This window comes from Athene cunicularia, assembly GCF_003259725.1.
Source record: "Athene cunicularia isolate RWA chromosome 17 unlocalized genomic scaffold, athCun1 chr17_part1, whole genome shotgun sequence".
NCBI classification, from domain to species: domain Eukaryota; kingdom Metazoa; phylum Chordata; class Aves; order Strigiformes; family Strigidae; genus Athene; species Athene cunicularia.
In genome coordinates, this window is record NW_020799122.1 from 11908568 (window position 1) to 11934667 (window position 26100).

Here is a 26100-nt window from a genome sequence, read left to right on the forward strand (position 1 = left end):
ATCATTCCTTCTGGCAGGACCCCCTGGCCCAACACAAACAGGGTGGCCCATGGCCTTGCAGCCAGGAAGGCTTGAATTGCCATCAGCTCCCTCCCTGCCCATTTCCCATGGCAGCGAGGGTCTTGGGGATCTGTGGGGACAAGGAACAGGTTACAGGGCTGGTGGGTGGGAGGAGGAGATGCTGCTGACAGAGATCAGGGAGTCCACAGGTAACAGAGGAAAGACCAGTATGAAGAAGCAATTTTTGCAATTTTTATAAAGCAAGCAAGTCTGAAAGTGAGGCAGAATTCAACCTTGTCAAGGTTATTAAAGGAAATAGCGAAAGATGGGTTGCACAACTCTTGGAAACTGTTCAGCCATATAAATGAAAGAGGAACCAGGAAAGAAGAAGTGGGACTGGTATGCGCTGAGGAATGGACAGAAGTGGAAGATAATCCACATATAGTCCTGGGTTTTTGGTAGCAATGGCGATGCTGGCCAAGGGGAGAGAGGCAGGATGACGGGTGGCAGCGTGTGGGGATGGGAGATGACACAACCAAAATGGAAGCAGCAGCCAAGGATCTTTGAGCATGCAAACAGGTAGGGCCAGCTAGCTTCTCCTTCAGAAATGAGAAGGGCTGGCATGAAGCTGAAGTCACGGAAGAAGGGTTTGTAATAAATCTGTCAAACCACAGGGGTTGGATGGTTTGGCTGGAGAACAGCAAATAGAGGTCTATTTATTGGGGCAGGGAGAATGTGTTCTTGGCACGTTAGGAGTCTATTAGTCTGAATCTATTAGTATGCAAAGCTTTAGAATAAACATTAAAATAGAGAATAATTAAGAACATGGAAAATGGATAAGATGAGATATGGATTTTCTGAAAGTAAATGATGACAGAGTGGATAAAAAAACCTGATCTTCTTGACAAAGCAGACAGCATATATGTCTGCTCTTCAGTAAAGGAGAAGTATTAAAACAATTGGAGGTGCTGAGCTGTGAGGACTGTGCTAGATGGGTTTCTCAAAAATCGGCCTTGGAAATTATGTTGTTTCACATTTTTAATGGCCTTGGCACAAAACATAGAAATTGCTAATGAAATTTGGTAATTGCCTGTAATTGGGAATCATCATCAAAACAAAGGAGTTGGGGGAAATTATGCACAAAGAACTGGATGCCCTTCAGGATAGGAAAACAAGGAATGAGATGAAATGACAGAGTCAAGGAGTCATGCACAGAGGGATGTGCAGCTCAGGTTTCTGCTCTGGTGCGGAGCCAGCAGTCACCTGGAGCCTGGCAAACTCCAACAATGCGAAAGGCCCCTGCGCTTAAGTCAGCCCTTGAGTCACTGGAAAAGGTCAGGGAAAAGGGGAGGGGAAAAAAGCGCAGGCTGTTTCTGTGTGATGCACAGTTGAATTTGGAGCCCGCTGCAGTATGATATTGTAGAAACTGAGTATGTGGTGCAGAAGTCCCGCTTTTGGTTGTGGGATGTTGTGATGGGGCCCTCTGCATCCCCTGATGGCCTGAGCGTGTTTGTTCTTGAAACTAGGGGATGATTCACTCTTCTGTGCCTTGTTCTCCTTTCCATCTTGCAGGATGTGATTTCATGGGATGACCTGACTAACTTTTAACACATCACTGATACTGAAGAAGAAGGTCCTGATCCATCCTTGGTGTGCTCTGCTGAGCTTGAGCAGTTGCTGACACTCCTCTGACCAGCCAGAAAGCCAGTTCAGTGCACTGCAATGGCAGAAAACAAACGTGGCCAAAAAAAAAGACTGGGGTATTTCCATGTTTGAAAGGTACATGGCTCCCGTGTCATCTGAGGTTGTGCCAGGACTAGTCCAAGGGTGTGAGCAGGCACTAAGCAGGGGTTCAGGGAAGGGAGGCTCCTGAGATGTCCCCTCTTGGCAGCAGGGAGCTTTGAAGCTGGCTCTGCTGTACCATGAAACTCCACCCTGAGCATCCACACCCAGTGAGTGTCCAAGGCACGTTCCCGGGCTAGAAGGATCTTTGTTCCGACTTTACCCTGTTCAAGTAACCCCTGTGTGATGATAGTGTCCAGTTCTGGTCCCCAACAGATGAAGTCAGATGGGGACTACAGGGAAGTGAAGGTGATGTTGTAGGAGGAGACCTAAAAGAGCCTGGAGTTGTGGGCTCAGGAGAGGGGCTGGCTCCGAGCGGTAATGTGCATGTAGGAGGGAGGAAAGATGGGGAGCTGAGTCAACATTGCACAGGAACAAAGGTGCAAAGTGTCATGAGTGAAGCCAGGCTGAAAATTAGAAGGAGGTTCTGAACCCTCAGATAGCAGGTTTCCACACCTTGTCCCAGTGTGAAAATACCTGAACTCAATCCCTGAAGGGACTAGAGGACCCAGCACTGCAGGAGCAAAGCCCAGCCTTGGTAACACAGCTTGTCCCTTCCCATCCCTGCGTTCGGGACTCCTCGCCTGTGTGATCTGTAATCAAGGTCTGACTGTGCAGAAGATAGGTTTGCAGGTTTTCTTTTGCCTTTGCCAGTTAATGAAGGGCCTTTGCCAGTTAATAAAGTAGATGCTTCTACTCCCATGGTTGCACCTCTTGATGTGTCCTTGCTTGTGCTCCTTACGTGCATGTGAGCACCAGGCTTTTGTTCCCTGCATCCTGCTATACAACTATATCTCCTAGCTACCTTGCACTGCGGATAGTGAGTAATGCTCCAGCCTCAAAAAAATCCCTCCTGGCTGTTATTTCTGCAGCTTGCCAAATCTCTTTGCACTGTTGCTGTTTGTACCATTTGCCACTTGCACCATTTGCCAGAGTCCCTACCAGATATTGGCACTGGCGGAGTGTGACAGAAAAAAAATGACGGTTTGAGCACGTCCCTTTCTTTTTTCTAATAATCCCACGATACGGTATTTTGTGTTGCAACACAAAGGATCACCTGAGGCGATAGAATGGTGAGAAAATAAGCCTATTAAAATGTTCGAGCTTACTTAACTCTCCAACAACATCAGAGGTTAACTAGTAAGTTTTTAGCCAAGTCTGTGAGTCATCTTGTCCTTCACAATTGTCACAGCTCGGCTCATCTGTTTGGTGTAATTGCTGGGGGAGAACTGCTCGCAGCAAAACAGGAGCTGTCATGCTCAAAACTGTGAAGGATCTGCAGTCGGGTTCCTGGTCAGCGTTAACAAGTCACTGAAGTCCAGCACCCGAAATTAAATAAAACCTAAACCCTTTGAACGGCTGAGATGGGAACCTGTCAGGAAACAAAGCTGATGATTCTTCCATCTATGCAAAGCTTTTAAAAAAATGTATTATTATTGTATGTAAATGAAATGAGCTATCAGCACTACTTGGATCATCTCCTATCTCAGGTACTGGCATAAAGCCTCCAGCCTTCCCTTGTAAAATGCTGGGAAAGTGGCCCATTCATCGCCAGCCACTGTCAAGTGTTTTTTTCAATCTGCTCCCGATTAAGCAGTGTGGTATCAAGGGGATAATTGCTCCTTGGAATTGATCCCAGAAGAAAATCATTCAGTTCTTTCTTATCAGGTCCTTTCTTGCAGGGCGAGATACCCGCAAGACTTATCTCCCTCTTCAGTGCTGGCCTCTAATTACTATTTAAACAGCTCATTAGAAAACCTTCATTAAAGTGTAATAGTTGAAGCTGGAAATAAATGACGGCTGATGCTGCGGCAAAGCGCTGCCCTCCCACGCACAGGCTGGGGCACCCATCACTGCCCCGTGGGGTGCTGCAGCGGGAGCAGGAGCTCCTCTGCCCCACGGCCCCGGCGGCGGGAGCGGGGCTGGGGCACTCCGTGGCACACACCAAACCTGGCTGTGGTGCTTGTCCTGGTGCCAACCTGCCTGTTCTGCTTGCATCATGGTGTGGCTCTGGCCCATGCTGGAAGCCTCCCAGGAGCTGAGCTCCCTGCTCAGCCCATTTCCATGCTTAGCACAGGGTTTCAACAGCTGGGAGGCACTGCAAAGTTGTGATTGCAGCTGAGAGAAAGCTAGAGACCATAGCAATCGCATTTTAAAGCAAAAAAAAAATCAAAAATTACATACATGGAAAATGTTTTTATATGAATTTATTTGCTGGTGAAATGTTCATGACTGTGGGCCTGAAGTCTTCTCTGTGTCTCCAGAGCACAGTCAGCATTAGCAGAGATTTCCCCCCTAAACGTGCCGCAGTCCTCGCTGGGCTGGGTCTTATTTCTTTGGCTGTAAAATATGTTAGGGAAGGAATGGACACGGAGGCTCTGTACTTCCCTGTGTCCTGGCTCCCTGACAGTTTCAGCCCCAGAGGAGTCACTTTTTGGCATTAATCTTTCACTGGGTTTTTCAGCAGGAAAACCACAAATGTTTAATAAAAATCACTGGCAAAAAGCATGCCAGGCAGTGCCCAGCAAAGTGTGCCTGTGAGCCCTTTGGGCTGGCGTGCGTGCTCTACAGAAGTGGGCCCTGCACATATTTTCTTGACATTTAGGAAGTTTAGAGAAGTGTTTATCATTTCCCCACCAACTTGACAACCCCAGCATGAAGAAGGGAGGAGATATGCGTGGCTCCCTTCCCTGCCAGACAGTCCTTAGAGCAAGGTGCTACTATAGGGCTCGTGGAGGGTTTTGTGCTGGTTTGATTTAGGAAAGCTGGTGTGGGCTTGGGGTGTTCCTCCCTTTCTTCTGCTATAGCAGTTTGGAGTGATGAAAGTAATTTGTTCAGCCACTGTGTTGCCTGCTGAGCTGCTTGTGGAGCTGCAGGCGCAGGTGTCCTGCTCCAGTGAGCGAGTGTGGCTCAGGGGACACTTTTGGGCACACCTGGCTGCCTGGGCTGACCTCTGGCCAGTCATCTAAGAGTGGAAAAACCATGTCCTGCTTGGGGATGGAGTCAAAGCCAAAGCAGAGCCCAGGGTGTTAGCTGTTACAGACACCATGAGCTTTACAAGCTCATGAGTCTGTACGTCTTAGAAGAATCCCTCTGTGGTCAGAAACAACACTTTTTTTTTTCTTCCACTTTGTGAATCTAATGGAGTTACTGAAAACTCTGAAATGTGTAACTCTTCTAGACATGGCACTGTGTCTGTGGACCTCCCACCACTTCAGCACCCTGTGCCGCACAGTCCGCAGGCAGCTGCAGCTGGGTCAGTGCAGAGAGGCTGCAGAACGGTGTGAATCAGGTGGCTCAGGAAGCAGCCAGCTCCAAAGAGGTGCCTACAACCACCCCGAAAGTCTTGTTTGGGAAGTGCAGGATGAGTTGTGTGGGACCAGCATGTTACTCTGCCCTGCAGCACATGTTGGCATCTTTGACGTGAAGCAGAGTTGCACAAGTTGTGGGGGTATGTCTGCTGCTGTGCTCTGAGTGCCACCATCATGGAACCAGCTTGTTGAGGAGTCGAGGGAAGGTCGAGACAGCTCTGCAAGTGTCGGTTTAAGTGCTGTTATCAGCTTGGTGAGGAATTTACACATTTAGCAGTTTCTGGTCCAGCTTAAATGGAGTGATTCTGTGTTGGGGGTCCTCTGAGGCTGTAAGTGAAAAACTAGATGTGACCCGATACTGAAATGTTGTTGGCATCCGTGATCCCTTGGCTTGCTTCTCAGAAAGCTCATTTGGGAGTCGCTCTGTCTCTGGTTTGGATAACACATCCCAGCTTGCCGTTAGCTCCCGTTTCTGTAGCAGAGCTGCCCTGTGCAAGGCTGGTGGGGATCCTGACCGTACCTGCAGCAGGTTCTGCTCAGACTTAACAAGCTCAGAGCTCATTAAGTGCCAGCTTAGGTGGGGATCCCTTCCTGCGGTCACTTCCAACTGCAGTCTAGGTAAATTCTCTGCGTCTTTCAGCTCTGCCCCTTTTAAGCACAGTCCAGCAAGTGTATTAATGACAGAAACTCTTGTGGGGCTGGCAGTTTTGCTAAACTCTCAACTCCGTATATTTTAATTCTCAATATTTTATTTCTTTTTTAACCAGAAGAATGGCCCATACTGGGCTGTTGGGAGCTGCTGAGCCGATAGAGAGGAGTCCTCCCCATCACAGTGGGGTGTAAAGCATCGCATCCAGGCAGCTGTTAGCTTTTTCTTTTTCCCCACTTCTGCCCACTAGTTTTTCACACCCATTCTTTGCAGTTTCTTTTTCTCTCAGTCTTTCTTTCAGCACCTCCTAAACAGACTTGAGCATCATCTGTACCGTGCGTTTCTGTATTTGACTGGCAAGTTTGGTATCTGAAGAGATCTATAGCCATGATGTTGCACTAGATATGTATTGAACAGAGAAATACACAGGTGCAGAAGCTAAAAATTACATCAAATAATTTATTAATTAAATAAAGAGTCTATGTTTCATGAAGACCCAGCACCAGAGTGGCTCCTTCCTGCCACAGCAGAGGGAGGTGGATCCTCATGGACCCGGGGAGGTGGGAACGTAGGGTGAGCAACCAAAGACCTGAGTGCAACTGCTCTGAGTTGCCCAGCGGTGCAGACTCCTGTAGCTCCTGCTGAGAAAGTTGAGTTGAAAAATATTCCATGCATGACACATGCCTGCCTGAATAGTTTTCGAGGGAAGGACCTTTCCATCCCACGCCAGTCCCTGGGACCTGATCCCGTTCACGTGAGCTCAGCTACTTCCAGTGCCTGGAGCCTTTTGGGAGGAGGCAGGAGGCAGCTGTGTGGGAAGGGAAGGAGAGAAACAGGTAACAGAGACTTCCTAAAACTTTTTGGGCTGCAGGGGAACTGGAAATCACCAGCAGTGTTTTCAAGGGTGCACACTAGACACAGCCATCCACAATTAAAACTGTCAGCTGAGGGTGATGCAGCAAAAAATAGCTGGGGTGTTTGTTAAGTGCTGCCTTGCTCCAGATTTTAATGGAAGCTCGTCTCACTAAGCAGGCATTTTTACATACTCATCATTTTTCTGACATGTAAACACAAACATTTTCTATCTCCTCCTGTGCTAAGGCAGTTGGTGCTGCTGGACACTGCTGTCCTGGAGGGGACATCCACGGAAATGTGGCCCCCGCGGACACCTTCCAAGAGCACATCCCTGGGGACCCCGGCATGGGGAACCACTTTCCCTCTGGGTTTATCAGACAAAGAACCTCGGTGCATTTATCAGGCTTAAGGTTAGGGAAACACTGTGCTCCCTCCAGGGAAGGCAGTGGTTGAGTTAAGAGATATCACACTCTGTGTCCAGGAGGCTCAGCCAAAAGTCACTGAGCCCCGTCCTGGGCTGGTGTCCATCCCGCCCGGTAGCAGGAGTGTGGCTGAACCGCCTGCCTCAACGGCAGGGCAGCTGCTGGGCAAGAGGCCACGGGGACTAATCACGGCACTTCCTCTCAAACGTGTTTTATACAAGAAGCAGACTTCTTACCTGGACACTAGCCTTTACAGCCTTGTTCTGTGAAACTATATTTGTAGTAAAGAAGGATGCCCCCCTACTCCCAAACAAAGGAAGCAAACAACAAAATGCTTTCAAATGTTTTTAACAAAAAATGCTTTCATGAGAAATAGTTTTTAAAATCAAAATGTTTTTGGCAGAAAGAATAATTTCTCCATTGACAAAGTACCCAACCATAACGTCTCCATTACCAAACAAGATATTGCTGTAGAACTAAGAACAGACTGCAGCAAGCATCCTGAGCTCCTCTTTGCCATATTGCTTGGAAATCTCATTCCAGGTACATTTCTTTCCAGGGCTTTTCTCATATACATATAAATGTATATATTCTATTAGATGTGTATATAATATGTATACATATATGTATATATAATATATTCTGTTAACAAAATGAGTCTAATTGTGTGCCCGCAGCATCATGAGGCAGCAGCGGGAGCTGAGCCCCGTGGCTCTTTCTCTCCCTTTGAACTTTTCTCTGTTATTCTTGGGGAAGCTGAGCAGGGGTCAGGCCCAGGCAGGGAAATGAGGTCTGGGGTTATGGAAAACTCGGACCCCAGAGCCACCTCCTATTATATAGATATAAATGGAATGGAAAATTATTTCGAATAAAAGTGCACTGCCCTCTGAGAAATGTTCTCACAGAACCGCCTCTGAGAGCGCCTTAACTCTTTATCAGAGCACAGGGCTTTGCAGTGCGGGGGGACACTGGGGCAGCGGTGACAGTGAACACAGCATGCCAGAGCCAGGGACGTGCCAGCGTGGCTGCTGCCCAGAGCACAGGACCAGGTGCTGCAGCCAAGCGGTCCCTGCTGCTTTCCAGGCATAGCGCGGGAGGGCGATTCCCCGGCACCTCCCTCTCCCTTTGAGCTGATGGTGAATCTGCCCCAGGAAAGAAACGGGGCTCAGCTCCAACGTTCTCTGTCTCCACAGTGCTGCGTGGAGCAGCACAAGGACAGCTGGGTGCACAGACTGCCACCCCCATGTCCCCCCTCTGCATCCAAATTGGTCTGAATTTTTAACAACATCTTAATTAGGAGTGCAGCGCTGGACTTATGGAGCAAGGCACAAAGGGATGTGCACCAGCCGTCCCCGTTCCCAGTTCAACACCAGTCCATTTGCTTCTCTCTGCGCGTGAGAGTGAAGTGTTCATCCTCACAGGCAGAAATCGATGCAGGGGAATCCTCCTCTCCCGGTGTGTTCCTGTGCAGCCACGTGCAGCCAACTGGGGACACAGGACAAGGAGGGGCAGCGTGAATGGTGGGTACCCAGCGGGGCACGAGAAACAGTGGAAGGAAGAGAGCAAACGTCACACGGCAGTGCCAGGGTGCTGGCCTGGCTACCTCCTTTGTCACTTGTCACTGCCACCCCTGTCACCTCCCTGTCTGTTAGAGACAAGGCTTTGCAAGAGGCTGAAGTGCCAGGGAGTGGGAAAGCTCATGGAAGGAAGGGGAGAAGGGCGCAGGGAGCTGGGAGAGCGGGGCTGCACCCTTGTAAGGTGGGACAGCTCTCCTGGAAGCAGCGCTGAGCCTCCTGCAGACAGGGTTTGCAAGCCAAGTGCAGGTCAGAAACAAATTGCTCCAAGGGTTTCATGGCGCTCAGCTCGGTTTTCATTCCCACCTGCAAGGCCAGACTCAGTCTCTCCTACCTTCCAGCACCTCCTAAAAAGCAGAGGGTTTTGGGTTTTTTTTCCCCATTGAGGTGCTGAAACACAGCAGCCTTGTTCACTGGTCATAACTGCAACACCTGCACAGGCAGAGAGTCCTGTAATTACAGCCCAGGCTGCAGGGTGTGAGGGAGGTGGAACAAAAGTCAACAAGCTCATGCAAACACACATGCAAAATAAAGCAACTGGGCAGATATTTCATTCGCTTTTTAAGGAAACATTCTTGAAACAGCCACTTAAGGACTTCATCAAAGGCAGGAAGCAAAAATCTAATAGGTCATTTGTCCGAAGCCTTGTGGCAAAATACTGAATCCTAAATTAGTACACAGAAAGGAACTGGCTTGGTTCATTAAAAATCAGTTTGTAAATGCCCAGAAGATAATGCTGTGGTACAAATCAGGCCCTAGAGACTGGTCAAGAGCAAGCCTTGCAAGCCAGTCCCATGTCCATTTTCCTGTGTATCTAAGTGACCTGCTGGATAAAGGGAGGAAACACACGATATGGGACCGAGCTTGCAAATACGCCTCAGCAGGTGTGGTTAAATGTGCAGTGCCAGGTTTTTGGATTGGAGACATCAAAACCTCCCACAGAGCCATTGGAGGACAATGCTCTTCAGCCTGTCCTCATCAGGTGGCATCTTACATGTGCCCTGTGCTCTGGAGATCTGCAGGTAGTCTTCTGTCCCAGGGCTTCTGTGGCCTCAGATGATATAATTCAGAATGCACCCATTAAGGGATGCAAATCATTCACATTTTGTGGAAGAGCTGCTGGAAAAACAACCAGTAATCACTAAAACCCTTGCAGTCTCTCATTTCTCTCACAAGGCAAAAAAATGAGAGGGCTCCAGAGTTTGGCTAGGACTAGTTTATTAGTGTATGTCTTATTTCAGTCCTGAAGAGGAGGACAGGTGTCAGGCATGAGCTGGTCTCTAGGTTCAGGAATATCTTTCAGCCTGAATTTGTGAAGAAGGACTTCCTGGGCTTCCTACAGTGCAAAGGCAGAGGGAGCGTTACATCCTGAAGCTGCATGGTTTTGTGCTTATTTGCATTGCTGTCATTGTTATTCATTCCACCAAGTACTTAGGAAGTTATATAATAAAATGATTTACTGAAATACTAGTACTAAAGTTAAAAAAGAAAATGGATCTAGTTACACTCAGCACAGAGGCAATTCAAGAGCCTGTAACAGCCTCTCTCCACCCATCCAACACAACACGCTGAAGGCAGTAAAATGCATAGAGTAACTGAGCAACTTTCAGACAGGTGATCTTCAGTCAAGCAAGGATCTTTAGAAAATAGAGCTGCAGCCTTGGTAAAGCCAGTGGGAAGATGCATGCAAGCTGGGCAAGCAAAATGTAAGGTAGAATTTTGGGAAACAAGAAGGGCTGGTGATTGATGCTGCTGATGCATGAGCAGAGAGCCTGGAAAAAACAACCTGCAGCATGTAGGGGAAGAATAGAAAGAGAAGGACATTTCAAGAGAACAAAATGGTTTCTCTGCACCCTCCTACCCCATGGAGGACATGGCAAAAATATGGTTCATTTAACAAGAAGTGCTTCGTAGTTGCTGGGTTTAAATGTTTTACCTACTAAAGCAATGGTGTGAGACAGCGCTTGGACTCCAGTGTGCAGCAGCTTCATCGGGAGATTTGTTCCAGCTCTCCTGCCTTCTTGTTTCATGGCTTTGAGTGTCTTTGCGGAGCGTATAAAAACCCATGGGGTAGGCTCCTGTGCAGTCATGTTGACAAGCTCCATAGCAAGGACAGGCAGAAGCTGCTGCTGCGGGCAGGAGAATCTCTCCCCAGTGGGAGCTGCATGGGCAGGAGCGGAGAGCACATGGCCGGGCTTCAACCAGAGCCAGTAATTTTGCCAGGGTACAGCCACAGAGAAGCTCCTGGGCCATGGTGACCTCTGTGCCCAGTGCTGCGTCACGGGAGAACAGCTGGTGCCTGGGAACAGTTTTGCTGAAAAGGGGATTAGTCATTGTGGATTTTGGAGGAGGGTGAATTTGGAGCAGACTGGGAACTTTTTCACTTGTGCCGTGCAATAAAGGAGCTGCGTCTCTCCTGCGTGTGGAGATGTGGCAGCTTGGCCTCCTGGCACGTTGCACCATCAGCTTTTCCTCACTTCAGTGATCTTATGGTCAAGGGATTGCATTTTTCAGCCTCTGAGGGTGCTGTCCTTCAGGGGCCCAATGTCAGGGTCAGATGTTGCTCTGTGCTGCAATGGGGTGCTGTGCTATCCCAGACATGGCTCTGCAGGTTTTGCCAGGGAGAGCTTATGTGGTATTTAATCCACTCCCTGCTGTGTTCAAGATATGACACAAAAAGGTAGAGATTGAAAATATTTCACATGGGAATACTAGACACCAGTCAGGCTTGGCACACTGCAGGCTCTTAGCCCAGGTTGCTTAAGGAAAGAAATGCAATGGTGAGAAAAAATGTTTTTACCATAAGGTTTTAACAGTCTGCTAGTCTGTGTAGCTTTATGCTTTGGAATAAAGCATTGACATAGCGCTGAGGAATATGGTGGAGTTGGGAACAGTTAATGTTGGGTTAATGGTTGGACTGGATGATCTTCAAAGTCTTTTCCAACCGAGATGATTCTGTGATTCTGTGAAAATCTGACACCAATGCCTGTGGAATGTGCTTGTGCTGGCTGCTCCAGGGGATGCTCCATCATGGAAGGTGAAGACCGTTGGAGTGGTGGTGGGAATCCACCTCCCCACATAAGGGAGCCATGGAGGGACCCGCCTGCCGTGTCTTCAAACACCAATGTCAGGAATTGCAGCAAGAAGCATTAAGTTAATGCAGGCGGGCAGCTGGTGGAGAGGCCGGGCAGTGGGAGGCTGGCTCGCAGGCTGCCGTCCCAGCCTGGCGTGCGGGCCACTCGGAGCAAGTAACTTCTCCAGACCAGACTTCCCCAGCAAGTGCTCTTCCCTCTGCATGATGCCTTCGGAGAGCCTCAGACAGGGCAGATGGTGCCTGCAGAACCTCAGCAGGGTTCCTCCGTGGCTGCCAGCGCGGGGCTCGGCCCTCAGGAGCCGTGTCCCCAGGTGCCGGCGACGCACCCGCCGCACTCGGCTCCCCTCCCATGTGCTGGGCCGCGCTGCGGCGGGCGGGTGCATGGGCTCACGAGTGCTGTTGGGAGTGTGTTTTTTCCCAGGCAGATTACGTAGCCTTTTTAGCTTCATCCCCCACCACTACACCCCCCTTCCTCTGTTATTTTGGTGCCTTTCCCCAAGGGAAACAAAGTTAGCTCGAATGCTGTTCCCACCAGAAAGGCAAAAGCTCACCCCCACCCCCCCTTTTTCCTTCCTCTTTTGGGTTCAGGGTAATGTGTCCCATGACAAAACAAGCACAGATCCCTGCACAAAGTGCTTTGCCTTTCTCCTTAAAGGGAGAGTCTTTCTCCAGGGCCCTGAGGGCCATCACTCCATCACACTGAGGTGCCTCTTGGGTGGAAGGACAGTCAGGCTGGACTCATTTTGCCTGTGGTGAAAGCAGCCCATGCCCAGACATGGGGGGCAACACTGTGGGTGGAAATAGGCCTCATAGGTGGGTAATATGAAGCGAGGACCAAGTGTGACCAAGAGAGTGGGGCTGGAGGTCCTGTGAGCAAGCTTCAGCCATCCCTGGTGGACATGTCTCCATGATCGTGGGTTGCTCAAGCCCCTCTGCAGGGAGACAAGGTCCCTCCTGGGACCCTAAAGTCCAGGGCAGAGCAGGGACTCAAAACATTTCTCTCCACTGCCTGTAGGAATGGTGGATGAGTTACTCACCCTTCTCCATTGCAAAGCAAGATGTGATGGGCTCTTGTGGGGGGAAAGGCCACTTCAATCCAAACCCTCAGCCTGCTTCCATCAGCAAAAGCATCCAGACAGGTGGCTCTGTTATAACGTTTAATTGGGAGCAGCTGATATTGGCCTCTGGATGAGCATCCACAGGCTGTCTCACTGCTGTCTGTGCTCCCTTGGGCGGTGGGGATAACAGGCTGTACCTGCTGCAGGAAGGTTTTAAAGATATTTATGAGTATGGGCTTTTCCCACTACTTTGCGAAGGCAGTGTCTAGCTTTTCAATAATTGATCCATAAAATCTCCTTCTTCCAGTAAGCACTGGTCACCACTTCTCTGTCTACTGTGACAGAAAATTTACATTACTTTTGATGCACGTGGCCACTGCATCCTCCTGTCCTGCTTGGAGCTGAGCATCTTCTCTCCTCGCAGAGTCTTGGTGTGTGTACAGGCACACAGCAGACAGGCTGGCATCACTCTCATTCACAGTTTATCGTTGATACCACAGTCACATCCCCAGGTCACTGCAGAAGGAACCAAAACGGCCTGACATACATTTTTCCTTGTAAATGCCGTTTTCAGGGTTCCCTCCACCCTTGGATTTCTTCTAACAATTTTTAACAAATGGGACTGTAATGCGTCCCCCTAAATAGAGAAGTTGTAAATGTTTGTTTCCCATGCAGGCAATAAATGAGTGGCGGGAGCCTGGGAAAAGAGGCGTGTTTCCTATTTTTGCAACTCAGTAATTTTGCATGATGAGACCTTGGCAGTTCACTCTTGGAACCTGTGCCTGCAGTAAGGTGCCTGAAAGGTAAAAAAAAAAGGAAAAAAATTGAAATAGACCCCAAAGACTAGTAATAGCTCATGGTGAGAAAGGCAAATGAAAAATGTAATTTAGATTTGCGATTTTTTAAAAACAGAAAATTTTGTCCAAAGACATTGAGATCAAACTGTCCGGTTTTTTTGGATGTTTCCAAGGAATGCAGAACTTGCAAATGGTAGGGAAGCTTACGGTGAGCGTTCACGCCTGGTGGCTGGGGGGCTCTTGGTGGCCTGGGCTCAGCGTGGGGGCTGTCCCCTGACACCTTTCATATTGTGAGATCTGGGACAAGATTTGCTTTAGCCTCAAGCAGCCATCTGTCTTGGGTGAAACAAGTCACCCCATTCCACTCTGCCAGTTGTGAGCAGAGCTCCAGTGCTGAGCCTGGCTTTAGGCATCTCCAGCCTCATGAAGATGGGTGAGGTGGACCCCCCAGGTCTCTGCTGGGTTTGCAGCCACATGAGAAAGCCACTGGGACAGTGACAGTGAAAAATATCTGCTTTCTACCAAGATCATTGAGTCTCATGGCCAAAAAAATCTCCCTGCTGAAAAATCTTACCTACTGCTACACAGCACAGGAGCCAAGCAGAGATGTGGTCCCAGACTTGTGGTAGCTGTCAAAGTCTCGACTTCCTTCCCCTACTGTGTCCGAGATGAAGTTTCTGCATTCAGAGGTACCTTCCTGGCTGGTGCATGATGATTAATGACTTCCAGGTCCCAAAGGTGTAGATGTGGGAGTGAGAATCACAGAGCAGAGGGAATATAGCTCTGGCATAGGATCTGCAACAGCCTGGCTCATCCGACAGGAATGCCGTGATGGAGGGGACGTTCCAAGTGTATTCAGCATGGGAAAATATTTTATCAAAGAAACTTGGAATAAAAAAATAAAATTAAAATCTAAACATGAGCACTTGACACAGTGCCACATGAGGGCTATTTTTAATTTCCTCCCTGATCGTTCCACTTGTTTTCATCATCATCAGCTCTTTGAATGATGGATTTAGTCACCACATACGAGATGAAGTAAACAGAGAGCTTGTGATTTCCAAGTGAGCATCATCTTAACTCTCCTGAGGGACATGAGAGCCATGACATGCCCATGCCTATGGATTTGCCACCAGACATGGGTGACCTGGTGGCACCCAGGATCGTGTGCTCAGTTGGATGTGTTTGGGACAGTGTCACCCAAGAGAGGGCAGGGATGCCAACTGTGCAGCAGCTCTGCTGTAGGGGTTGGACATACTTTCTTTGGGGAAGGTGCTGTTTGTGGAGTCACCGGTGTAAAAGAAAAGTCAGGGACTTTTAGAAAGGGGGAAGGCAGGCTTGTGCTCCATCTTCCCTGCTCAGTATTTTTATTCTGATTACTTTCAGCTATGCACTTAATGAGCTGGAGAAGCTCTTGCTGAGAGCCTGACACATGTAGGGGCTTGACATCCCTCCTGGGGGCAGGCATGGAGAGGAGGAAAAGCTGAACGCTGTGTCTCAGCCTTGGCAAGTGCTAAACTAAATCATCCCTGAGCAACACATCCCAAATTCACGGGCTGTCCTGGTGGAAGGCTGTTGCATGGCGATGACACACAAAGGCACCTCACAATTGCAGGTGCCCCAAAACCCCATTTGCTCTGCCTGCTTTGAACTGCCAGTTGCATGGTACATTTTCCTTCTGGCTATTTGGTTTCTTAATGTACTTAACTCAGGGCAATATTAATTTCTTGAATTTCTAGTTGTATGGCTATGTTTGTGCTTATTGATTTCTTGAAAAAAAATAGAGTAGTATTTGGCTAATGTCGTAGCTGGAAAATACTGGTTGATAAAACTGCAGGAGTCCCCTTTTCATTGGTCTCCAGAGGAGGATCCCTGTGGTTATCCCTGTAATAACACATCTCAGTTATGGAGCACTTTCCATTTTGCAGTCTTTAGTTAATCTATTTCCTAATCCTTTGGGCTGAGCTCCGAAGTTAATGGGAGTTACGTAGGCTGATGGCTGTAGAGCTGGACTTGAATAATATCTGTTCATTAAGGAGTGGCATTGCATTGCATAGGAATGTATTGCTAGGCAAATGCTGATGTATTTAAAATTTTACATCTTAACCACTGTATCTGTTTCAAATATACCTTAGCAACTCATAAACAATAGTTCTATTTAATTGCAATACTAAATTAAACACCTAACTATCCAGATAGGGCACTAAATCCAATGCTGGCATTGCTTGTGCCTTCAGTTTCATCGTAAATTGGTATCAAGTCCAAAAAAGGATTAGTAAGATCACCTGATTAAATGGCACTAGTCCCCTTCAATGGCTTTATGCTTAATTTTATTGTTTTAATGTTTATTTGCAGTGGGGTTTGACTGTTGTTGTGCTCTAAGGAGAAGCGTGAGGTGATGGAGGAATTCAGCTGGGCTGGGACACAGGGCATCCGTTCCTGGGCAGAGGCAGGGCCACCCCTGGTAGGGCAAAGTGCCTGGCCTCCTCCCTCCCTGCCCCTCCAGGCCTAACAAGCCTATGGGTTACAGAGCTCTGTGAAAAATCATTCAGTTGGCTTTGGCTTATTTAAAAATAAAAACTCATGCGCAAACCCGAGACTATTTGTTTTTACAAAAGTCTGGAGTTTCTCACAGTGGGCTGTTACGTTTGGGGACTGTTGGAGCCAATATCCATTTTTTTTCCTAAGGTAAGGAGGCTTTCTTACCAGGATTGTTAGGATAATAATCATGACAGACATTTCCTAATTAGTTGTTAATCATGGGCTGGCCTTTCTGACACTTTCTGGGAGCTGATGCTCCCGCCAAACCCTTTCTGCTCCCTCTGCTGCAATCCCCGTGGACAGGTTGTGTCCCTGGAGGGATGCCAGGTTGGTCTGGATGCTGAAGGGGGGTCACAGCAGGAGCCTCTAAACCAGAGGTTGCTGGTGGAGCAGAGGTACCCCATGGGGAGGAGGCCCAGGGCTCCTCATCCCAGAGAGAGGGGGAGAAGGAGAGGGAGGGTTTGGGAGAGTGTTTTGTGTCTTTGAGATTTTGAAAGCCTGGTAGGTGAGGATGAAATACCTGCGTCAAGACTCTGAGCCTTGCCCAGGCTGAGCATCACCACCATGGTGAGGAGCATCATCAGCCATCTCACGGGATGCACCAGTCCAGTTGTTACCGAAGCTCCCGCAGGGGCTGGACTCAGTGATCCCTGATTTACCAGGTTTTCTCATTCATAGCATCACACAGCATGTCCCAGCTGTGGCAGAGCAGCCTTGTGCTGCATGCAAGGGCATTTGCCACACCGGCGGAGGTGACAGGGGATGGCCAGCATCACTGCAGTGTGCTTTCAACGGAGTGGGGCGAGAGGGAGGGCAGAGCAGCCGCCCCAGCCCTGCTTCCCACCAGCCTCCCAGCAAAGAGCCACAGCGGGAGCCATTTCTCACTGCCTTTCTTCCCCCCCAGGCCTTTGTGAGTGCACGAGGCCGCGGCAGCACACAGGGTACCCACACAGGTCCCGTTCCCACACTCATAATCCCTGGGTCACGGGAGACACAAAGGAGGTGCCGCACTGCTGGGAACTGGGGTGGGGGCAGAAAGAGGCGGCCGGGCAGAGCCAGCTCTGCTGCCGCTGCCTCATTTCTTTCTCACTGAGAACAATCTTCAGGTTTTTTTCCTGTTAATCCCTCCCTTTAATCACCTTCTCCTCTCCTTGCCTGGGTCAGGACGCTTTCTTGTCATCTCTCTCCTTCCCCAGCATCTCCATCCCAGTTGCTGTTGGTAAAGGCCAGATGCAAGCTGAGCTGTCTCCATCACCCGCACGCTGCAGCTTCCAGACAGGGGCCAGAAAAGGGACTGCAGGAAGGCTGGAGGTGCTGCTGGTAACTCCAGGCTCTGCTTTTGCCTAGCTGTACATGAGGTATTAAGAGGCATCGCTTGGAGGTGGATCAAGGCATGGCTAAGCCAAATCCCTGGTTGGGAGCTGAAACCGCAGGGTCCCTTTGCTGGGTGGCCAAAGGAGATGTGGGGCTGAGATCCCATGTTCCTCTGGGCCCCACAGCAATATTTCACTTTTGGGTTTGTTCCTGGGGCTGGGGCCCAGCTGAGCCCTCGCCCCTGCCCAGGCAGTGTGATCCCTGCTGTGCTGGGGCTGTTGCAGGGCTCTGCCGTGAAGATGGAGCTGGGAGACAGAGGCAGGCACCTGCCCCCAGGCACGGGCATTGCTGCCACTGGGCTCAGCAGCAGCATCACAGGGGTTTAACATCCAGGCCTCAACTTCGAGGGGATTTGGGCAATGCTTCCACATGAGGCTATTCAAAATAAGGGGCCAAAACTGGCATTTTTAAAGCACTTTAGCCAGCTTTCACTGCTGGGCGTTGTGGCCTCATGGCTGCAGGGTCGGCAGCAAATGTCACCCTGAGCAGATGGTGCAGTAATGCCCCAGCTCAGCTTATCCCACTTTCTGGACAGGCTTTGAGCTAGGGTTCAGCTCCATGTCACAACACCTGAGCTCGGGTGCCTGCAGCCAGCATGGAAGCGTCCACATGAGATGTACTCAGGTGCCTGAACTCTCCTTTCTATCCGTTGTTCATACAGAGCCTGGTGCAGCAGTGGCCTCAGCCTGGGCTCCTGGGGAGGCACAGAATGAGTGTGACGAGTAACAGCAAAGTGGGTTAACTGCAGTTCGGGGGCCATCAAGAGTTAGAGCTGCAGTTCTGGGACTATAAGGGCTTTATTCAGAGTCTGAGTAAGAGATTACAGGTCTGACTTTTGGTCCTGGTTTGTGAGAGTCTTGGCTCTAACATTAAAACACCAGCATGTTCTCTATTAAACTAACACAATTGATTTCCAGCCCATACTGCAGCTATTAGATGAAGTGCTCAGCAGCTGCGAAAGTGAAGGAAGTCAACAGTTGTGGTTTACTGGAAATCCAGCAGTAGCATCCACATTTCCATGCTTGTGCAGGGAGCTGGAGGGCTGGAAGGATGGGTGAAGACTCATACACTGCCTGTCTGTGGCGGTGCCTGCAGATTTTGGAGCTGTCCCTTCTTGTAGCTCATTTTTGGAAATGCACCTGCAGCTCATGAGCCATTTGTCGTTTTTGTCTGGGATTTCACTATTTCTAGTCCTAATACTTTGGTATGTAGTATGGTCTTTACCTAACCAATGAGATGGCTGCTCAAAAATCTCATGTTTCAGGACAAGTCTGGGGACTGACCTGAGCAGAGAGCTCCTGCCAGCAGGCTGCAGCATCTGCTGTACTTCTGGAGGGCCCTGGGGACATGTCCGTATGTTTATCCTGGTGATAAACTAAATCTCTTGTCTCAGTTCAGGTGCTCAGGAGCTCAGTGGTGCTTCCAGAAGGGCTGCACTGAGGCTGAGGCACAGAGCAGCAGCACAGAGCCCTCTCTGCTGACCCAAATCATATAGTATCAGGGACCAGTGAAAAAAAAACAAGGCTGTGGTGGGAGAAGCAGCTTGGGATGGGAGATAAGGTCTTCCTGTTTCCCACAACACCCTGGGTTTCTTATCTGCAATACTGCAAATAAAAACCACGGAGCCAGTGAGGCTGATTCCCACAGTACAGCGAAGACTCATAAGCATCTGTTTTCCCGGTAGCTCCCATGTCTGTGGGAGGATGCCCAGGCTCTAGGACGGGCTTTCCCATAAGGTGACTGAGGATACTGAAAGAGGGCAGATTGAGGTTAGATATAAGGAAGAAATTCTTTGTGGTGAGACCCTGACACAGGCTGCCCAGAGAAGCTATAGCTGCGCCCTCCCTGAAAGGGTTCAAGGCCAGGTTGAACGGGGCGTTGGGCAACCTGGGCTGGTGGAAGGTGTCCCTGCCCATGGCAGGGGGTTGGAACTGGATGATCTTCCCTTCCAGTCCCTTCCAACCCAAACCATCCTGTGATTCCATGATTCTACGTCTGCTCCACAGGGGTTTGCTCTCCCCACCTGCCAGGCAGGGCTCTGCAGTATCCCCTCCACATCCTATGGGATGATTCCAGCCAGTGACGTGCACCATCTTACAGAGGACAGTCCCCAGCTCTGAGGGACCCTGACTGCAGATTCCTGCTGCTTACATGCCCACAAGCTTCTTAGCTGCTTCCAGGGAGGCAGATGCAGCCATAGCCATGCTGTGTGCTCGGGAGTGGGAGCCACGCACCAAAACCCACGGGCAGGACTCCCCACCCAGGAGGAGCTGAGCTGCTTCTTCAGATGAGCAATGCCTGCAGGTCTCTGGAGCACATGTTGGGAGCTTGCAATTTCTGCTCATTATTTTATGGAGTTTGATGAGGGTTTGAAATGTGGGATCTCTTGTTTATCATCTGCATTAAAATAGGGCAACTTATTTCTGCATCAGCCTATTCAAAATCATGCATGCTTCTCCTCACCATTGCCCTGTTTGCATTATCTGTTTCTAGAGACAAGTATAATTTATAATTCTACCCTCACTCCGTGGAAAATAATGGGGAAAATATAGGTGCTGCTGGTCTGTTAGAATTTTATCAGGTAGGGTTTTGCTTACCAAACCCTAGGACAGCTTGGCTGTTGAAGCTACATCTCCCACTTTCCAGGAAAAGTCAGGAACATGGATAAAAAAATTTCAAGGGTGCCCAATATGCCATTAAGAAAGACAGAGAATCTCAGCACAGGTTTGGGCTGGGCTGGGTCTGGCAGTACAGAGGTGGAACAGGATTGGAACAAACTGTTTCTCTGGGAATTTTTAAGCCACGGGGAATTTCACAGCAGACAGAAACAAAGCAGTGGGATGGGGCCTTGTTGGGCCAGGCCTGTCCTAACAACAGAAGGTTTTCTCTGCCCCTTAATGAACTGCAGAATTGCACCACAGCAAAGCTTTTAAGTGCAACAATGTTGAAAGCTTTAAGTAGTTGTAGAGGCTTTAAAGGTGTCTAACCTTTGACTTGCCAGGGAAAAAAGCAGGGAAGAGATTCCTTTTTCCGCTGGAATAAATCCAGATTGGCAGCCCGCGCCCAATTAGTAGCAAAAGCCACTAACGACTCAGCATGTGCAGCTCTGGCCTCCGACTCTTCTCACAGACCCTGTGAACTCTGGGACTGTTTTCTTTTCAGCCGCCCTTCGGCGGCAAGATGCACACACTGGATGATCCGTCCTGGGAGAAATGGGCTCTGCTGGAGCCTCAACAATCAGAGGGGGAAACTGGCAGTTTCTGGGTGCCAAGGGTGGCGCTGTTAAGAAAATCCCCTTCCCTCACTATTATATCACTGTCTATTGTATGAAAGTGTATTAACATTATTAACGTATGTATTAGTTCACATGATACCCTGCAATGTGATGAGGTAGTGGAATTTTACTGGAGACTGTGGTAGTGTTCATGCTTAAGTCAAACAAACTGAAGGACACCCTGGCCCTGGAATAAGGTTTCCCTTCACTGCGCAAGTGAAGAGGTGAGAAATGGAAGGTTGTTTTGTGGGGAGCCTGGCTGCACAGTTTGCAACATCTCTGGCAGGGGAGCTGGAACAGCACGTGGCTGGCTGCTCTTTTCTCTGCTCAAGGAACCACGCTGCACACAGCTACTGTGGCACTGTTGCTGTTGCTGTAGCCGTTCCTCTGGGAGCCCTAAACCTCAGGAAAAGACCAAGGGTCTGCTCAGGGCCGTGGGCTGATGCCATCAGCCCCTGGGAAGGTTTCTGACCATGAATGAACATCCCCTTTGGGGCTGGTGGGCTGGAGCACAGTGTGACCTGTGACCCCAGCCAGGGCTGGTTCCTTCTGACACAGACTGCTCTGGATTTTGCTTTTCCCACAAGCAGTTATATTCCCCTATAGCCCTCTTTTGGGGGTATTAATTACCCTGCTAATAGCTCTGTGCCACCGCTTCTACCAGGGGCTGCTCCTGTGCAGGGCAGCTGGGAGCGTTTCCCTCCCCGACCTTCCCAAGGATGATCCCGGTTGTCACTTCCCTGCAAGGGTCAGACATGCAGCTCCAGCACAGCCTCTTCTCAGTGGTCCCTGTGAGCTTGGCAATACGTGCTCCTTCCTCTCCACCTCCACATAATAACTGTGAGCTAGCAGCCTGCTAGCCCCAGGGCACAGGACCCCTATCCCCCGTGGGCTTTCCCTTGCCTGAAGCCCACCTTCCTTGTGGAAGTGGGTGCAGAGTCTGGCCCTGTGCAGCTCATGTCTGACCCAGGTGGGGCTTATTTAAGTTTAAATAACATTTTGAGCATGCAGGCTTCTCAACCAGGAACAAAAATGCTGGGTGAGTTCAGCTCTGACCTGGCGTGGGGAGTGGGAGTGCTGTGCAGAGGGGGCTGCCGGAGAGGTTTGCGGGGTCCGTCCCATGGTGGTTGCTCAAGCATCACAACTTTGCTGCAGTTCCCGTGGCCGCAGGGTTGGACCCGCCACAGGGAGCCATGGCCTGGCAGGGGATGCTCTGGCAGTGGGGGGATACCAGCTCAGTGCAGCCCCTGGCTCTGGCAGGGGGTGCAGGCAGCTGACCAGGGAAGGGGATCCCTTGGGAAAGGCAGCTGAAAGGGACATTGTCCCTGCAGGAGCTGGCATTGCTAATGCAGAGACCGGCACGCTGCAGGAACTGGATGTGCTTCTCTCCCTGAAAGAGTGCTGCCTCCTCAGCAGCCTGCCTGGCCCTGCCTGACCTACAAACCATAATTTTCAGCTACTTTTCTCCCCTGGATCTTTAAAACCAAGCATAACTGTAGGGAGGCCACTGGAGCCCATTCCCTTGCCAGCCCATGTTATTCCATCCAGGCCTTTGGGCCTCACCATGGTTGTACATGAATTACTTAGAGCCCTGCCTTTCACCAGCTGCTTTCCCTGGCTTGTTCCTCCTTTTCTGCTCCTTTTCTGTATGAATTATACCTAAAAATAAGGGTGGCCTTCCCATCCCTGCCTTCCAGCTCCCACAGAGCTTCTTTCCCCAGCTCGTGATGCACAGTGCAGGTGATGCCAGGTTGGACCTGGGAAGTAGGGCAGAATTGGATTTTATTAAAAACTCTATAGAAAGTTGTTTCTCTAAGGCCATAAAACAGCAAGGCAGCTAAAAGCAGATAAATCTACTAATTATTTGCTCATTGAAAAGCCCTCCAATAAATCCTTTTAAGGTGATCCCATAAATCTCTCCAACATCACTAAGGCCAGTTGTCTTCAGTTCTTATCTCCCCCCAGGGAAGCCTTTTATGGGCCTACAAACACAGTGTTTTTAGGATTTGTACTGAAGATATAACCAAAGTTTGATGAGATCATCCAACACAAGTGACCCTCTGTTCCCCACGGCAGCAATCAGGGAGCAGCAGATCCTCTCTGGAGAGGCAGATGAAGCCCCAAGGACTGGTCTGAGACCACCAGCTCTTGCTTCACATCCCCAGGAGCCACCACTGCGGTATCACCATGCCAGGCTTTCTGGAGGGCTGTATAGACACTGAGACTTGGCCCGAGCTGCTACAGATGCCTTTTCCTGGCATTGCACAAGCATTCAAGCACAAGATGAGCCTGTTTGCACCAACGGGCCTCCCACCGTGGACACATGCAAGGATCTGCCCACCAAAGGGCTGGGGATGGGACCTGCCTTGGCCACACTTGGAGCTTCAGTTCTGGATGTACAGGTTCAGGGGCCATCTGTGCAGCCCAGATCACTTTGCTAAGCTGTTAACAAAAAAGAAATGAGCCTCACGCAGGTGGCTGACCCCCTCCTGGCTATTTGGCTGCTGCTTCAGGGGGACAGCCTAGCCCCCAGTCCAGACATGCTCCCAGGGCTGATTCCCCAGGGTGTATTAAAAACCTACAGAAAAGCATCCCCCAGGCACCCTTTACCAGCATTACTCCACTAGCAAAAACCCCTGTAACTTAGAAATGGATGCAAGAGACTTTTTAGCATGCAAATTGTTTCCTGAGGTGGTATCAGATGCTGCCTTCTGCTCTGGTGGGCAGAGCAGCACTTCCACCATCATAGTTTGCTTTTTCCCTTCCTGCAACCATGTCCAGCTCTTCTCGGCCCCGGCACTGCTTGGTCCCATCCCAGGGAGCCTGGCACCAGCACCCTGCATTCCCGGGCTGTGCCATGCTCCTCTCTGCAGTGCCAGCTTTGCCAGCAGCACTGATTCACAGCCTGTTTTCTAGCCAGCACCTGTATTATCAGCATTCATCTTAATATACTCAGTGCAAGATATTATCCTCACTGGGGTCTTGTCCTGGTGACCCAGAGACCGGGACTAACAGATGGCCTCAAGCTCAGGAGATTCTTTCCTCAAACCACCCTTCTGCAGGCAGGGGGCAAGCAGCCAGGTGGCCTCTCAATGTCCCAGCATGCAGCCATCCTGGGCTGGGAGCCCGACAAGCACCAGTCATAACAGTTTGCTTATTACTCCAAGCAATTAATTAGTGGCTGCTTTAGCTGCTTTTACCCAGCCCCAAGATAGCCGGGAGCCGCACATGGGCCCAGCTGGGGTCAGCAAAGGCCCTCAGAGGCCTTGGCTGGGTCCTTCACCCTGGGGTGCTGTGGGAGGAACGAGCATCCCTGCACTGCGGCACCACGCCATGGACCCACAGCACCTATCCTCACGCTGTGGGGCACAGAGAGGAGATGGGCTGGTGCCTTGCAGTGCATGAACCCTGCAGCACCTCGCTGCCAGCCCTAGGGACTGCAGGCCATGCGGTCAGCTTTCAAAGAGAGATTTCCCATGGGCTTTCAGCTTTCACTTATCTGGTTTCACCTACTGAGCTGGATCCAAACTATAGCAGACATTGAATGAAAAGATCCTGAGCTTTGGCATCTGGATGCCGTACATAAGAGATGCATCAAGAGTTTAACTCCCAGTGGTTCTGGGGTTTGGAGCAGGGGAAAGCTGGGTTATTTTGCCTCTCTTTCTGCTGAAATGGCAGTGATTTTATTGCCTGATTTTAGTTATTTTAGTTAGTCTAAGCCTGGTAGTTTCCTAGCAATCCTCAGGGTGTGTTTTATTCCTTTCTTAGCTGGAAGTTTGCGAGCCATCAGTCAGTCGGTAGGAGCAGCGTGGTCTCGGGTGCTGGGAACCCAGCTCCTGCGGTCTGGGCATGGGGCCATCGCCGCAGCTCCTGGCAATGCAGCCACGCTGGAGCTGTCTCCCCCAATTACCCCACATCCTCTCACCCTGCTGCCGTGGGATCGGGGAGCAGTTCCCCAAACAAATGTCACCAGCAGCCTGATTTAAACTGACAATGGTGCAGAAATTCATATGTGAGCCTCAAGCCGCCAATGTTCGAACCTCCCCCTGTGTCCTTGTCCCCTGCTTCTGCTCAGGCAGCAGCCACCGGCTGTCTTTTATTTTCAAGTTTTATTGCTCTGAGATTATGGGCCATGCAAGGGGGTTGTTTCTAACCATCCTTCTCTTACTGAGATGATGTGTTGCTTGATTTTATGTGTGTTTTCCTGATGGGTTGTACTTTCTGCCTGTGAAAAGCCTTGCATCTGTTTTATGGAGTGAGGCCAATTCAGCCAATGCCACTAAAATCCTCTGCAGGCACCCGGCATCCTTATCCCAGACACCCAAGAGTGTAATCACTCTTTAAAGAAAAAAAAAAAAAAAAAAGAAAAAAAAAAAAAAGAAAGAAAGTTAAGAAAATGTTTCATTTTGCATCTCGGCACATGCAAAGGCTCCAGTCTCTGGGCCAGAGCCTGGGTTGGTCAATCCTAGCTTTCCTTCAGGATGCATCTCCCCAAAACCTGCCTTTTTCTGAGACCTATGGACCCAGGGTGATGCAGACACTGCCACGGACTCACCGGGCACAGGCGGGCAGGCGGGCTGTTGTGGAGGTGATGGCACAGGCAGGAGAGCAGCGAGCCCTGATTGGCACTGGGTGCAAGGGTGATTGGGTCCAGAGCCCATCCTGCATCCCCTCACCCCGTCCCAAGACAACAGCCAATAATGACAACATGGGTTTTGCATTGTCCATGTCATGGTGGCAACTCGAGCCACAACTTCTCCTCCTTGTGCATCTGTTGGGAAGGAGCTGGGACTGCGCGGGCTCCCCCCTGCCGCCGCCGCTCCTCGCCGGGGTGACAGTCCCCAGAGCTGCCTTCCCACGGTGAGATGCTGCCTGCCCCTGCCCTGCCCCCTCGGCTTCTCTCTGATGTGGCTGCCGAAGGATGTGGCAACAATAAAAGTGAGAGGTGCTAGGGTAGGTGAGGCAGTTGGTTTCCTGTTAGCACCAGTGCGACAAGACACGGCTCTTCCCTGCTGCCTGGAGTGAGCCAGTTCCCAGCCCGCTCCCCGCACCACAAGCTCCATTTACAGTTATTTACTAAAACAACACAGAGTGTGTGAACTCCCTCTAGGCCAAAAATAACTGCCGCCCCATTAACTTGAACTGTTTGTTTGTTTTTGGCTGTTTTCTGCCCTTATCGCAGGCAGGGAGCCTGCCTGCTGGGGGGCTGGGGAGGGCAGCGGGGTGGTTATCGCCCCCTCACCTCCCGCGATTGCTGGGGAGAGCCTTTGGGCTTTGAGCCCCCCCTCGGTCCCTGCTCTGGGAAGATG

At 50.1% G+C, this 26100-nt stretch overlaps 1 protein-coding gene across 6 annotated transcripts in view; it reads left to right on the forward strand.

The window, feature by feature from the left end:
* The window catches only part of EXD3 (exonuclease 3'-5' domain containing 3), a 288705-nt gene that overhangs the window by 212615 nt on the left and 49990 nt on the right, over nt 1-26100 (forward strand). The window contains exon 20 of one of the 6 annotated variants that reach the window (XM_026860478.1): nt 1573-2552. The exons of the other annotated variants lie outside the window; for them this stretch is intronic. Coding sequence (XP_026716279.1) covers nt 1573-1608 — 36 coding nt within the window. The 3' untranslated portion in view covers nt 1609-2552. Of the gene's footprint in view, nt 1-1572; nt 2553-26100 lie in introns of those variants that run through there. 6 annotated transcript variants of the gene reach the window in all.